Source organism: Cryptotermes secundus, unplaced genomic scaffold, assembly GCF_002891405.2.
Source record: "Cryptotermes secundus unplaced genomic scaffold, Csec_1.0 scaffold1176, whole genome shotgun sequence".
Lineage (NCBI taxonomy): Eukaryota > Metazoa > Arthropoda > Insecta > Blattodea > Kalotermitidae > Cryptotermes > Cryptotermes secundus.
Window position 1 is genome coordinate 36,263 of NW_019725859.1, and position 16,040 is coordinate 52,302.

Consider the following 16,040-nt stretch of genomic DNA (forward strand, 5'->3'; position numbering starts at 1 on the left):
CCTGTGCACAATTGACAACGTTGCTTCGAGTGGCAAAGAGGGGGGAATCTATGCGTTGTATGCATGCCTGCTCCGATGGAGAGGAAAAACGTTCGCGAACTATTAACCTTCTGTCGTAGTCGCCGGCTTCATCAGCATTATGAATACTAGGAGTGTGAATGCGCCGTAGGAATAAGCTGGCGGTTCATTTAATTTAGTACAGCCCGTATGGGAGCCCCTCCAGTTCATGTTTCATCCTGGGTTGGGTCTGCCGTGCAGTATGCGTTCGGTTGGTAACGAAACCTTACGGAAAACGCCGTACACAAATATTTTCACAAACGGAGTTCGGTTGTTTCTTAATTAAGAATAAATTACGGATTGTGAATTTAAAGGAAATGATTTGTTATTTATAAAAACGAATCCTCCATGGGCACATTCGTATCCTAAATGGTAAATTTAATTATATAATTAGACCGCCTCTGTGGTGTAGTGGTCAGAGTTTCTGCATACAGATCCAGAGATCCGGGTTCGATTCCCGGCGCTTCCAGATTTTCTGAGAGGTAGTGGGTCTGGAACGGGGTCCACTCAGCCTCGTGAGGATAATTGAGGAACTACCACGCGACACCCTCTATCCGCCAAAGTTGGCACTGACTTCGCCGATATTCGCCGTCGGTATATTTCGCTTACGGACTAAAGCCAGGGAGTTTTTTAATTTAATGTTACCTTCATCACAATCTGCAGAACCAGTGAAATTAACTAGAAATATATTTCCGATTAAACAGGATTCTCACTATCATAGTACAGAATATCAATTAATAGTACGCCCGAAAGGAGAAACAGAGGACCTAATGCTTTTTTTTCTCGTGGTATTATGTTCCTGAGGGCAAATATTTGAAGTGTCTTCCAGTTCACCAATCACCATACCTTCTAATTCATACAGGTCATAAATCATTATCACCGTTATAGTGCTGTCCTCTACACTATTAATATATGCATAAGGAAACTTCAGACTAAACCAATTATGCTTTAGTTGAAGACGTCAGAATTGAAGGTCACATTTCACACCGTATGTAATTGTTTTGTGGTTTACTTAACAATGCTTTGTTACGAGTAAATGCGTAAGTCAGTTCTGCAGCGTCGAATGAGGAAGAACATGATTATGCATTTTAGAAGGACGTTGAAGGAAGCATTTGTGGCATATTTTATTCTGAACATTTGCAGCAAGGATAACGAAAAACACGAGGAGTCTCAGCTAGGATGACCAGCAATAGAATGTCGAATATTCCGAGCACAGCAGAGATAAGACTGCTTAAGGCGATGATCACACACTTACATGGTTTCCATCAAGATCGCTTCCCTGTTTCTTTTATTTACGTATGGTTTATCACTTGATCTAATCCTTCCAGCCGCACTATGGCCCTGGGGTCGGCTCAGCCTCCGACAGAAATGAATAACAAGAACATCTTGTTCTTAATGTTTGCATCCTGCTGCGAGAATATAACTAGTAATACAAATTCCACCTTCAACACAACTATAATTTATTCAATTATGTTCGACTACATGTTTCGACCCTTGTAGGGTCATCCTCGGGTGTTATGATTTACACATTTTCACACTTCAATAATGAAAAAGTATAAATCACAAACACCTGAGGATGACTCTGGGTCCAAACATGTAGTGGAACATAAGTAAAAAAATTATAGCTGTGATGGCGGTGATATTTTTATTATCAGGAGCTAGAAGGGGCTAGAAGGCGCTGGCCGGCGCGCAAGGCTGACCTCACCGCCATCTGAGAGCCGACTGTCTCACCGTCTCACAAACCTATGGGCCTCCACGGACTATTACAAGGACAGCTTTACCTTTACCTTAGTTAATTACGCTTTCAGTGTAGGCCTATAAGCCAGTGCCAAATTTACTATCCTCCACCGTGAAGATGGAGAGTCAAGTGGTGGGTGGGACTTGGCGACTTTGACCGTTCTGCTGTATGTTGAAGGGCGTCGCGATGCACCAAGAGTCGCCTGGCAGTCACTCCAGTGTTTTCAGCTTGCACATTAGACCTACACGCGGACTTGCCTAGGTTAATTGCCTTGCCTTCTTTTCGCTGAAGACGAGTCCTCTGTTACTACGTTACGGTGACCTGCTATGCTCACATTAGGCGGGAGACAGACACACTCCCTTTTTACGAGATCATCGTTGGCAAGTAAAGTGTAACTCGTTCTCTTCTTTGTTTCGACTCGTGGGTTTTGCGTTTTAGTGTTTGGAATATAAGATAAGAGTTTGACTGACGGCAAGGCATACCGCGCCATCACTTAACCTCGATACTAGTGGGGGTGAGCTTCATATGTAGGTCACTGTATCCGTGCAAAGGGCTTTAAACACCTAGATTTCCGAAGCTGATCTAGATGGGACGATAAAGAAAACATTTACTGCCCCTGCCGAGAATGGAACCTGGTAGTCCTTCCAGAGTTAGTCATGTGTTTGACCGAGCTGTCCTCGGCACATACCGAAGAAATTGTAAAGTTAATTTCGAGGTACTCACAGCGGTAGCTATAAAGACTTAATATTCTGGGCTCGAGCTCCTCAGATAAATAACAAAATTTGAAACTTGAGGACTCTGTGAAGAGACCAGTTTTGGTGGAACGTTCGCAAATTTCCTCTTTTTATTACATCCGGAAAGGCTAAGAAGCCCACATAGGAGCTTGGATGTCCATTGTACTGTTTCACGGCTCTGTACTAAGACACAGTAATTCCTTTGTTTCATTAAGCCTAATAATATTCATTCTTAAGTTATTATAAAGGCAAAACTGTCCCTATGTTTACTTAACCAGTCAATCATGAAGGCGTATGGGGGAATGGAAGTACAGCTCTGCGTATTTTCAACCTTGGCTTAGGATGTGGGTGAGTAGGAGACGGTCTCCTCAGCCGCCGGTGCCCATTGGATGGAGGATGGGTAGGACACTGACTCGATCTGGACGTTCTACTCCACTCGTCCAGTAGGCAGGAATCTTGGTACCTTGGACCAAATCTAGATTGGAGGCAGACTATTTTGACTGGGTCTCCTTGGATTTTCGCCAGTCCTCCCGATTAAACGTTGGTACCTCATATCTGAAAAGAAGAGGGAGACATAATTACTCTGTTTTCAGTCTTCCTGCCGTTCAGCTTGACTACTGTTCGTAAGTCGTCAAAGGAAGAAAGCAGCATTATCAGCGGAACCAACTGCGACAAGAACACTAATAATAAGAGTGAAGTTGTCCTTGTGCTTAACTAATTAAGAACTACGCCATGAAGGAGGATGGGGGCGCAGTTGTATATTCACGTTTCCTTGACGTCGGCACTAGTTGCAGGTGAGTACAAATAATAATAATAATAATAATAATGAAACAAATCAAACAAACTCCGTGGTTTTAGTCCGCAAGCGAACTATACCGACCAAGCGACCGACGCTTGTTGGAGAAGTTAGTGTCAATTTTAGCGGATAGAGGATGTTGCGTGGGCAGCGCAACGAATCCCCATGGCCATTANTAATAATAATAATAATAATAATAATAATAATAATAATAATAATAATAATAATAATAATGTAATTTGTTACATTTGGTCATAGTCTTAAGAGACTTTCAGCCATATCTGGGCGTAAGATAACGCTAAATTCGAAAGTTATGTCCCTGCACCGAGTGATAATTGAAAAGTGCTAATTGCGGTTTTGTTAGTTTTCGAGGCTGATTCCTGATGATGTAGGCATTTTAGGTATCCCAAAGCATGACACGCCTGTCTTTGCGTGTCCTTTATTAAAATCGACGCTTCAAATTACACAGTGACCGATGAATATTAATTTATTTTACAGAAATAACATTTGTCAGGCTGGTTTATGGCACTACTTCTTCAGTCAATTATCGGGTATAAAAATTTATAGAGTTTAGCCCTGCATTTTATATAAGGCATTTATATGCATGACATGCTGTTTTACGAAAATTAAAACCGCAAAACATAGTTTAGGACAAAATCTGTGATATTGACTTCTGTCGGAGTAGTAAACCCTGGTTAGGTGCCTCAAGCTCTCTACCGTGCTGTTCCTATCTACTTCATCACACCCCGGGCGGTCGGACACTTTGATATTTATCCTCGAGCGTACTTGAAGTTCTTAATTAGTTTTATATATTAGAGACACATAAGATATTCTGATGAAGATGAATATAGTTCTGAAGAGTTTAGTTATTAACTGAATTAAGAGAAATGCATAACAGAGTCAGGTAATCTAAACAGCAATCGTGGGCATATCTGTGGGGTGAGAGAAGTGAATGGAATAGCCGAGCTCTATAATGGTTCAGCCAATGGTAGGGGATCGTCTATCTTCCTTGCTTACGCAAACTATAGTAGTGAGGTTCCCTACTGCCAAATGAGCAGCAGAGCCAATCAGCAGTCCGCGTTTGACAGGTCCCTTGACGTTGCCATGGTCACGGGGTCACTGACGGCCTTGGTAGTCTGACAGGTGCGTGACAGTTGAAGTCTACAATATGTACGCGAAGGGGAAAGGTTCAGCGGTACCTTCAGATGCTCAAGCACGTGAAAAGTAAGTATGCCTAAGTGGTCCAGCGTGATAGTAGTGACTTGTGAACGAGTGAGTTCTTCTTACTGATTACTGTTCGGTGAAATTAAGGGAAAAGTGTTGTAACGCCGTATGTCGCGGTCGTCCACTTCGGTGATTTTCTCTGTTAATGTGAACGTAGTGTGATGTTTTAATGTGATAGCCAAGATGGCGTTTCAGATGTTACGCAACGTGTGTCAGAAGTGGCATCTAATGTGTATAATTTCAAGCAGTTCAACAGCTGAGACGTGTCTGTGTACATCTAAGTGATATCTCCGAAAATGATAACTGTCTTGAGTATTTGTGTGGATGCAGCCGTGTTGGTGTGGTGTGATTGTTTACATTGCTTCGTATACACAAACACTGCAAGTGCACCGGTTTTTTGAGACCCCATAAACCAATATAATGCACGCGCCATAAAGGTTTATTTTGGTATTTATTGATATCATACTGATATAAACAATTGCAAGAGTTTCGTTTTGCGGAGACTGAACCTCATTATTCCATCCAATTACGTTTTGAACCAGGAAGTATATTTTGTTAAATTATATGCTTGGGTGTGATATACATTACTAATGTTCATTCAGTGTGGAAACAAGTTTTCTGCGAAACGCACAAAGTTCTTCCAAAAATGTATTTTACCAGCGTTCCTTCAGAGAGTTCCGTATGTGATGCTGATGATAGAATCTTCATGACTATCGACAAAGTTCTTGATTGTTCAGTTATGTCTTCGATACAGGTGATTCTAGATACGAGCTGTGGTAAGGGGAGGTAATGACAATTACGAAGCACCTTCCCACATTGCCAGTTTCTCAGCATGTGGTTTCGTGTAACATGTAATAGAAGTGAATGATATTGCTTTAAAATGAGTGTAATTACGTCTGATAAGCAATAAACGAAGAATATATGGTTTTTAATAGGATCAGTTAATTATGCAGTGGGAAAAGTTTGTTATTAATTATTATAGTGGTGTGGTGTGACTATACATGATCTTTGTAAAGTTGTGAAGGTAATTATTTGTTGTTAACTGAACGTCTCTTTCCTTCTAGGTTAGCGTTATACGTGTACGAATATTTATTACACGTAGGAGCTCAAAAAGCTGCACAGACCTTCCTGTCAGAGGTATGTTGTTCTCTCTGAATATTAGCTTACGTACATGCACATGGCCCTCACCTAAGTTGAGAAGTGCCATACCCAAGCCTCGGAGTGATGGCCGAACACGATGCAAATGTGTATGCCACTAATTCAAGTTGTAATTGTGTAGGCGTAGTTGCCAAACCGAATGTGTAGAACCAGGAAAGAATTGGCTGCAACCCAAAATCGTTTATACATTTTTAGTATTTAGTTCAGTTAACAATAGAGAGGGGTCTGGAGTCGCTGGGGAGAACATAATAGATTTAGTTCTGCAGATACATCCCACCTCCCTAAAAGTGGGAATGCGTTGGTTGCAGAACTGAATCTTTTAATATGTATTTTTAGTTGTTGGCCCACAGTGGAAAGGGGTGTCAGAACAACAGGGTAATAATGGTGGGATCTCGTGTAAACTTTGCCTGCATTCAAGGAGTCTTAGGACGCCTAGCGAAGCCTCCAGTTCCGCAACGGAGGGTTTGTTTCAGGCTGACAGGGACCTTTCGAAAAACGTGAAATTGTTGCACCAAATATTTCCTTACATAAAGTCGATGGTTGAATGCAAAAAGTTAATATGGAAGTGTCAGTTGCTTTGTGTATTGTAGTGAAGTTACGAAGTGGCAGAATGTAGAGAGAAAATTGCATGATATGTAAAACTGTTTTAACTCAGAATATTAGTTAACTGTTCGGCGTTGCGATGTCGAATGAAAGGGGGTGAAGTAGGGTGCTGGTAGGGGTTGAATCCAGTACAAAAATCAATACTGGGTTTAGCGTGGGACGCCGTGTTCACTCTGGCAACAGAAGTGGGTAGAGGGGGGGGGGCAGCCACTGAATTGCCGCAGCCAGCCAGGATTTTTTAGAGGATTTAAACATTCGCGGCCTCCGTAACAAAATAAACGAAGGAATCTATCTGAAATATAAGTACTGTAACGCATTATGTAGAATTTGTTGATTAAAGTATCACATAATTATGTAGTTGTAAATATGAAATATTTACGTCAGTATGCATAGAAAAGAGTCTTTTGTAGCTTGTAGCTGCAATAAACTCATATCCGTCTATCCTGTTCCATTTTCAGATAAGATGGGAGAAGAATATAACATTAGGGGAACCTCCGGGGTTTCTGCATTCATGGTGGTGGTAAGTGTAAAGTTGTAATCTTACTGTTGTGTGCAGGTGTTTTACAGCAGTATATTTAGGTCTCTTGACAAGCAGACATGCCTTATTCCCGACGAAAATGTCAAATTTCTGCAACTGAATGCTCAAGTAGATGGACGGAGTGGTTAAAGATATAAGATAAAAATGACCGCTGTAGGGAACAACTTGCACATAAGCCCATTACAAGCACCCCAAAACCCGGAGCACTGTCGTTTGGAAGGTAATGCATTGGTCAGTAAAAATAACGTTGAAGGTTTACTGGTATAATAATACATTAGGAGGTCAGAATTAACCTAATGCTATAAGTGATCTGCAGCTATGGAAACATGACTCAGTGCTGCAAGTAGTAATACAGGTTACATCGTGGACGGCAATGCAAAACGGTCAGAACATGGTAATTTCTGAAGAATGCCGTCTTCTGGGATGTGGCGCCGTGTAGATCTTGTGTGAACCGACGTTTCGGAGGAACGTATGGCCTCTCCCTCTCCTCTCCATTGGTTTCCCACGTAGCCCACTCTCCCTCCTTCCCTCTGTTCTTATATAGCTGGTTTCATTTTTTACGACTGTTGGCTCAGTCTGCTAGCCACATACGCTGCTTCCTAGCTCGAGAATTTTTCTACCCTGCAGATGGAGGCGATACGTTCCTCCGAAACGTCGGTTCATACAGGCTCTACACTGTGCCACATCCCAGAACACGGCGTTCTTCATAGTCACCGCCGTGAAAACGTCAAATCTTACTTGGTTATTTCTCTGCTAAATCGAACTGATGGAAGGTTTTTTTAACGTCCTAACAGTGCAACTAGTCCGGGACTAACGAGCATTTTTATTCTCACTTAAACTACTAATACTAGGACTAAACTCTGAGATTACACACACCAGTGTGTCCCAGCTCTGGTTGATGGAAGGTTGTGGATAGTTTTTGACATTTGTAAGATTGTAGAATACATTGTGATTAATGTTACAGCACACTGTGAAATATGTTTACACATGCACATGGGAGCGTTTATGCTTCTTTGGCAAATCAGGGAGTCACTAAATTTAATTTCAGTAATAGGTGTATTAAAATAGCCATTGTTATTTAAATGGGATAACAAGTGGGGACAGGACCTAGCATTGTATTAGAAAATAACCATTCTTGTAACTTTTGGAAGAAGTTTATTTCTGTATTTATTAGGTATAAGGAAGAAACATACTTTCAGTTTGGGTAGGTGTGTGGCAGTTATGAGGGCTGCATACTGTTTTTTATGTAATGTGAATTGTAAGCTTAGAATGTAATTCTCATGTTTCAGAATACTTTGAACCTTGAATGCTGTATAACAGTGAACTATAAATTCCATGTTCTGTTGAGATCTTGAACATTAAGTTTTGACATGAATCAATATGAATCATTGTTTCACGCTGAATTTGTTAAAAGTGCCTTCTGCTAGAGTTATTACTTCATGAAGTTCGGGCCATAGGCAGAAATAAACTAACGTAAAGGTAAAGTTGCAGAGAAGTTCATGGAGGTAGGCCTAGGCCCACTGGGGCTGTAGTGCTAAGGAAAAAAAAAAGGTGAAGTTGCCCCTGTGCTTAACTAATTAAGCAGTACGCTATGAAGGCGTATGGGGGAGTGGATCTACATTTTCTTGACCTTGACACTACATGGAGGTGAGTGGTCGGCTTTACGACCCCACATCTGATCTGGATGACGTGGAGGAAAGAAACGTCTTGCCTCTACCGGGACTAGAACTCCAACCCCTCCGTCGCCCAGCCCATAGCCAGTCGCCATGCAGACTGCACTGTCGCGGCTCATCAGAAATAAACAAAACATATATTTAATTAAGTATGAAGATTACAGTCTTGTGGGCTGTGAAGCGGTGTACTTCTGTAGATAGATATTAACGTCCTGGAAGAACGTTCTGTGTACATCTTCGTCTCCATATTATGACCTGAAGATAGAGGCAGCAGATTCTTTGAAAACGTTGGTGCCTGCCTGCTTCACTTCCTTCTAGTACCGTTGTGTGATCAGGAGCCGGGTTAGCGTGGTCAGTATAGCTACTGGATGACCGAGGGGTCAGAGTTCGAGTCCCGGTATGGTCAAGAATTTTCTGTTCTACACGTCATCTGGACTAGCTGTGGAGTCCACCCAACCTCCTATCCAATGGGTACCGGGGGTTCTTTCCCTGGGGGTAAAGCGGCCGGGGCGTGAAGCTGACTGCTCACCTCCAGCTAGTGCCGAGGTTAAGAAAACGTGGATGTATACAGCCACTCCCCATACGCCTTCATGGCCTAGTGCTTATTTGGTTAAGCACAGGGACAGCTTTACCTTTTACCGTTGTGAGAGCACCAGACGCACAGTTATCCACTGATACATGGTAGCAAAATGGAACTGAAGTTAAGAACGCTGTGTGCTCGTGTGCGCGCCGACCTTATGCTCACAGATCTGATATTGGTCTTGTATCTGAGGGCCGGATCACTTAACAGCCTTTTACTGTTTGGTTAAGTTATGACAAAGAAATATAAGAAAGGGAGAGTTTAATATGTTTCTCTTCGCCGAAATTGTTGCATGTTGTTATTCTGTCAAGTTTAGTGTCCTAGTAGAAATGTAGCTGCCTTCCCAGAACCTTTCAGGTTATTGGGGATATTGTGTTCCTGAAGTTTCCTTTCAACAGCCTCCATGGAAATTTCACAAGACTTGTAATGATTTTTCTGTTTAAGCCAGTAACATTGAAGATGACGTGTAAATTGTGGATATAGGAAACTTTGTTCTATAATGTCATTAGTATCCTTGTGAGGTAAAGGTAAACTTGTCCCTGTGTTTAACTAATTAAGCAGTATGCCGTGAAGGCGTATGGGGGAGTGGATGTATAGATCCACATTTTCTTGACCTCGACACTAGTTGGAGGCGAGTGATCAGCTTCACGCCCCTGTCGCTTTACCCACTGGGGAAATACCCCACGGTGCCCATTGGATAGGTTGGGTGGACCACAGAGCCGGTCTGGACGACATGGAGAAGTGAATGTCCTTGACTCTACCGGGACACGAATTCTGACCCCTCGGTCGTCCAGCCAATAGCCAGTCATACTGACTGTCTATCCCGGCTCTACATTGTAAGGTACGCAGGTATAAATCCGAAGAGGTTAAAATTCAGCTTCATCTGACCGAAACTTTGGTACATATTTGTACACTACTTGCAGGACCTGTCGCATGAAATCAGACTGTGTACTAAAAGTTATCGCTATACTCAATCATGTAGTTAAGCACAACTTTATGAAAGCATTTAGGGAGTGGAGGTGTAGCTCCACCATTCTTAACCTCAGTACTAGATGGAAGTGAGTGGTCATCTTCATGCCCCTGCCGCTTAACCCCCCCCCCCGTATAAGTTCCACCGTTCACATTTTATAGGACGTTGGCTAGGCCCCAGTCGGTCTGGACTCTAGAGAAATGAAAATCTCTTACCCCTGCCCGGTAATAAAATCCCGGTCGGCCACACCTCAGCCTAGTTGCTATACCGACTGAGCTATCCAGGTTCCTCTGTGCAGTACTCGTCCAAATGAAACATCCAGTGGAAATATAATTTTTCAGTAGTTTAAGATAAAGTAGACCAATTTTGGATGTAATTAGACTGATTATATTTAATCTAAATGATAATAGAGCACGTAATCCATGCAAATTGCTGCTCTGCATTCTTGTTGCTCATCATTTTGCCCATGATTCTTCTCGCTTCCAGTGTTACATGTATTGCACACTCCAGTGCCAGACCAAAGCATTAGCACTCTTTTATTGTCTTGAGCATCAATATGCTTTCCTAAGTCTCCTGTGTCCGATTCATCACGAGGTTGAATTCACAGCCGCCTCTAGCCTGGAAACCGCATGTCTTCACATAGGCGTACTGTAATAGTAGAAATGTGTCGAAACGTATCATCATGAAACCCTCACCGCCCCACACGACCCCGTTTTCCACTAGCACCGTGTCCGACCTCGTTCGCTCAGCGATAGTGTTCTTGCCAGTGCAGTACCCTCTGCAACCTTTCTGTCCTGCTAAGTACTCAGAAGAACTTCATCGCAAACGCCGAATTATGATTAGACTTTCTGGTCAGTATAATTCCGGACTCAAATTCTGCTGAGTTCCCGAAATAATGGAGTCTCCACATGGGGTCGCATTACTCCCGCACAGTAAAGGCCATGACAGCGCTTGTTGTTTTGTTAGCTGAAGAATAGTTTTATTCTTGCTGAAATATTAACTGTTCTACATGTGAGTCTTCAGTGGAGGGTAGCTGCAAGTGTATTGAGTAAGGAGTCGTGTACAGTTGACAAGGGGTGGGCTTGTAGCTTGCTTCGAAATGGCACAAAGGGCCTCGGACTTGGACGGGTTCTATGGATAGACGACACGAGCTAAGAAAATCGGACGTGGAGTGTAACAAGTCTGTATAGGGTAGGACTTTTTTTTTATTGCTAGTGGGGTGGGACTAAGTCCCTTGCACTGCGGCCACTTCTGGCCTATTGTACCAGCCCCAGATGATAGGTGAGGGTGATTGTGGAGCATTTGGTGGAATGAAGATTGGCAGGGGAAACCGAAGTACTCGGAGAAAACCTGCCTCAGCGCCACTTTGTCCACCACAAATCCCACCTGACCAGGCCCCGGGATCGAACCCGGGCCGCCGCGGTGGGAAGCCAGGACTAACCGCTTGAGCTATACCATCCCACTAGCAATAAAAAAATAAGAGGGTAGAGCTTGTTAGAGGTAGGATGTCGTTCATAATACTAAGAGGTCGCTGGTGTGATATCGTTCTGAATGTCCAAGCCCCAGCAGAGGATAAAATTTATGGTATTAAGGACAGAATGCACGAGGAACTAGAACATGTATTCGATACCTTTCCTAAATACCATATGAAAATTATATTAGGAGTTCTCAATGCCAGAGTAGGTAGGAAAGAACCAACCATTGAGAACGAGAGTTTACATGAAATTAGTGATGACAGTGCTTTTAGAATAGCCAACTTTGCCACATCAAAACATCTGTCGAAAGTATAATGTTCTTACATCGTAACATTCATAAATTTACTTGGACATCTCCTGCTGTAAAGATTCACACTCAAATTGACCGTATTCTGATGGACAGGCGACGGCATTCAAGTGTACTTGGTGTCCGATTGTTCAGAAGAATGGACTGTGATGCTGGCCACTATCTGGATGGCAAAAGTTGGGTAGAGACGACAGTCAGTAAACAAACAATGCACAGATTTCATATGGAGAGGTTCAATCTCAAGAAATTAAATGATGTAGAGGGTAAAGAGCAGTATTGTGTTGAAATCTCAAATAGGTTCGCGTCTTTGGAAAACTTTGACGCTGAGGTGGATAGTAATAGAGCTTGGGAAACTTTTAGAATATAAAAATTTCAACCAAATGGAAGGTTATTATGAAATGAAGAAGGTAAGCCAAGTTTCGACGAAGGATTCTCAGAATTATTAGATCAGAGAAAACAAGCCAAATTGCAGTGGTTACAGGATCCAAGCAAGTTAAATGGGAATAACCCGGACAAAGTAAGATGTGAAACCAGCAGGCGGGAATAATTTGAAGACAAAATTGATGAGCTTGCAATGAACAGTAAGAACAAAAAACATTAGAGAATGTACAGAGGAATCAATGAATTTAAGAAGGGTTATCAGCCTAGCAGTAACTTAGTGAAGGATGAGAACGGTGTTCTGCTTGCAGATTCCCACAACATTTTGAATTATTCCCAGTTATTGAATGTACATAGGGTCATTGATGTTAGGCAGACAGGAATACATACAGTTAAGCCGTTAGAGCCTGATCCTAGTCCTTTCGAGGTTGAAATTGCTACTGCAGAGTTCAAAATTTATAAATCGCCAGGTAGTGATCAAATTCCGGCAGAACAGATTCAGGCAGGAGGTGAAATATTACGTTCTAAGATCCGTAAGCTAATTACTTCTATTTGGAATCAGGAAGAATTCCCTGATCAATGGAAGGAGTGTATTAGTGTACCAGTTTACAAGAGGGGTGATAAAACTGACTGTAGTAATTATCGGGGGATATCACTGCTATCAACTTCATGCAAAATTTTATCCAATATTCTTCTCTCAAGGTTAAGTTCGTATATAGATGAAATTATTGGGGATCATCAGTGCGGGTTTCGACGTAACAGATCAACTACAGATCACATCTTTTGCGTTCGTCAGATATTGGAGAGGGAAGTATTGTACAATATTCTCATAGATTTTGGGGCACTTATGAAACTAGGTAGCCTGATTAAAATGTGTTTAAACGAAACGTACAGTAAAGTCCATATAGGTAAATATTTGTCTGACAAATTTGCTGCCCAAAATGGTCTAAAAGAAGGAGACGCTTTATCGCCACTCCTTTTCAACTTTGCTTCAGAATATGCCATTAGGAAGGTCCAAGAAAACCAGGTGTGACTGAAATTAAGTGGAACACATCAGCTGTTGGTCTATGCCGATGATGTGAATCTACGGGGTGATAATGTAGATACCATGATGAAAAACACACAAACTTTAATTGACGCTACTAAGGAGGTTTGTCTAGAAGTAAACAGACAAAACTAAGTATATGTTGGTGTCTCGTCACCAAAATGCAGGGCAAAATCATGACATAAAGATAAGAAACAGATGTTTTGAAAATGTGGCACAGTTCAGATATTTGGGAGCGACGATAACAAATCAAAACCTGATTCAGGAGGAAATTAAGGCAGATTGAACTCGGGTAATGCTTGCTGCCATTCAGTCCAGAACCTTTAGTCTTCTGTCTGCTGTCCAAAAACATAAAAATTAGAATATACAAAACTATAATTTTGCCTGTGGTTCTGTATGGGTGTGAAACTTGGTCTCTAACATTCGGGAGGAACATAGACTGAGGGTGTTTGAGAGCAGGGTGTAGAGAATATATGGACCGAAGAGAGATGAAGTGACAGGAGGTTGGAGAAAACTGCATAATGAGGAGCTTCATAACTTGTACTCTTCTCCAAGTATAATTAGAATGATCAAGTCAAGGAGGATGAGTTGGGCAGGGCATGTAGCACGAATGGGGAGAAGATGAATGCATTTAGGATATTGGTGGGAAGGCCAGATGGAAAGAAACCACTGAAAAGACCTAGACGTCGGTGGATGGACAATATGAAAATGGATCTTAGAGAGATAGGTTGGGACGATATGGATTGGATTGAGCTGGCTCAGGATAGTGATCAGCGGAGGGCTCTTGTGAACACAGTAATGAACCTTCGGGTTTCATAATATGTTGGAATGTTCTTAAGAAGCTGCACAATTTGCAGCTTCTCAAGAAGGGCTCATCTCTGGGAATTAAGTTAGCTATCGGTTACTATTTGTTCTAGTTATCTTTTTCCCATATATACATATCTGTCGCTACAGAGTCCTTCCGTTTCCCGACAGTGCACCGTCCAGGCCGCCCGTATCCCGAGTCCTTCCGTCAGAACACAAAATCCTGTATATCTCAGGTACGTTTCTCAGTCGGCATAGATTTTCGAAACCCTTTTCGTCCCGTGTCCGAAAACCCGATCTCTCGCCAGCCCGGAGTCTCGGTGCGCAATTCCTTGTCAACAACGGAGCCCTGACCTCGTGCTCTCAAGAGGGCCGACCTTTTTCCGTAAATGCAGCGAATGAGTGGCCGTTTCCCCTCCCCCTCGGAGTACGAAGTCGATTACGATGTTCTTGCAGGTGCATAGACCACTGTCTTGCCCGTTGGAATCCAGAAGTCCGTTCCCGTCATGTCAGGAGTTCCGATTTCTGTATTACGTTAATGTAATGTGCATGTTTTCTCGTCAGTGCGTATTTTGTATACGCCTGTTTCATCGCCTTAGCACAGTCCTGATGCCCGTTATGTATATGTCACCTAGCACTGAGACCGCATTCAGTTCGGCGAATTTTCTGACTCGCAGTCATCTCATCCATTCCGCTGTCAGTTGCTAGTCAGGACTCTTCATTGTCTGTAGAAGCACCCCAGGAAGTTTGCCTCTTATATGGCTAACGTGATACCCTGCTAACGTTGCCGAGTGTCTGCCGATTTCCCAGGACTGTCAGCTGTCCTTCCATGTCTGATCGCGCGATGTTTAGGTTTCTCCGTCTGTTACGAAGCAGCCCACTTCCTACTTCGCAGTGTCAGAATTTCGTCTGGAGCTACAGCGAGTCCTGTTCACCTGCCTCGCTGTTGTGCACCCACGTTTACTGCATCGGTACCTTCGAATCCTGACCACGCTTACGGCGATACTCCTCGCCCCGCCACCTACACGCGGTCACTATGGGTCGGGCTCCCCACGCCAACTAACTCCATGAGAAGTCACCAGTCGCTCGCCTACTCAAGAGTTTCCCCCAAATTTTATGGATTCAGATTATTCGTTACCACCTTCACAAGAGCTGGCGACTGGTCTCTATCCTGAGCCAGATTAACCCAGCTCATACCACCCAGTTCTGTTTATCTAAGATCAGTTGTAATATTATCCTCCCAACTACGTCTAGGTTTTCTAGTGGTTTCCTTCTGGATTTCCCATCAATACCCTGTATGCATTTCTGGACTCCCTCATGCGTGCTATATGCCCTTACTATCTCATGGTCCTTGATCTGATCATGAAGCTCTTCATTACACAGCTTTTCCCAGCCACCTGTTACTTCATCACTCTTCAGCCCAAATATTCTCATCAACCTGTGTTCATCCCCTAATATCAGAGACCAAGTTTCACACCAGTAGAAACTACAGGCGAAATCATGATTTTGTATATTTTAATTTTTATTTATTAATTTATTTTTTTTTTGGAGTTGATGAGAAGGCTGAAGGTTCTGAACTGAATGGTAGCAAGCATTACCCGAATTTAATCGGCTCCTGATGACCTCAACCGGTCACGGTAGCCGAGCGATCTAAGGCATGTACTGTCTTCGCTCGCTCGGAAGCAGGGAAGGTGGGGTTAGAATCTCACACAAGGCATGGATGTTTGGTGCGTGTATATGTTTATTCTGTGTTTGTGTTGTCCTGTGTTTAGGTAGAGGCCTTGCGACGAGCTGATCACCCATCCAAGGAGTCCTACCGTCTGTAAAAATGATCATGAAACTGAGAAATCAGCCCTATGCTCCCCAGTGGGATCGAGAGGAAAAAAATGTCCTCATGTATAAAGTTTTGATTTGTTACTGTCGTTCCCAAATATCTGAACTGTGCTGCATTTTCGAAGGA

The 16,040-nt window shown here is 42.8% G+C and overlaps 1 protein-coding gene across 2 annotated transcripts in view; it reads left to right on the plus strand.

Annotated features, from left to right (window-relative positions):
• The first annotated feature begins 4,350 nt into the window (after positions 1 to 4,350).
• LOC111863815 (single-stranded DNA-binding protein 3) overlaps positions 4,351 to 16,040 on the plus strand; it is a 329,719-nt gene continuing 318,029 nt past the window's right edge. For both annotated transcript variants that reach the window (XM_023850528.2, XM_023850529.2), the window contains exons 1-3: positions 4,351 to 4,549; positions 5,614 to 5,686; positions 6,769 to 6,830. In XM_023850528.2, the coding sequence (XP_023706296.1) occupies positions 4,494 to 4,549; positions 5,614 to 5,686; positions 6,769 to 6,830 (191 nt within the window). In that variant the 5' untranslated portion in view covers positions 4,351 to 4,493. The remainder of the gene's footprint in view (positions 4,550 to 5,613; positions 5,687 to 6,768; positions 6,831 to 16,040) is intronic.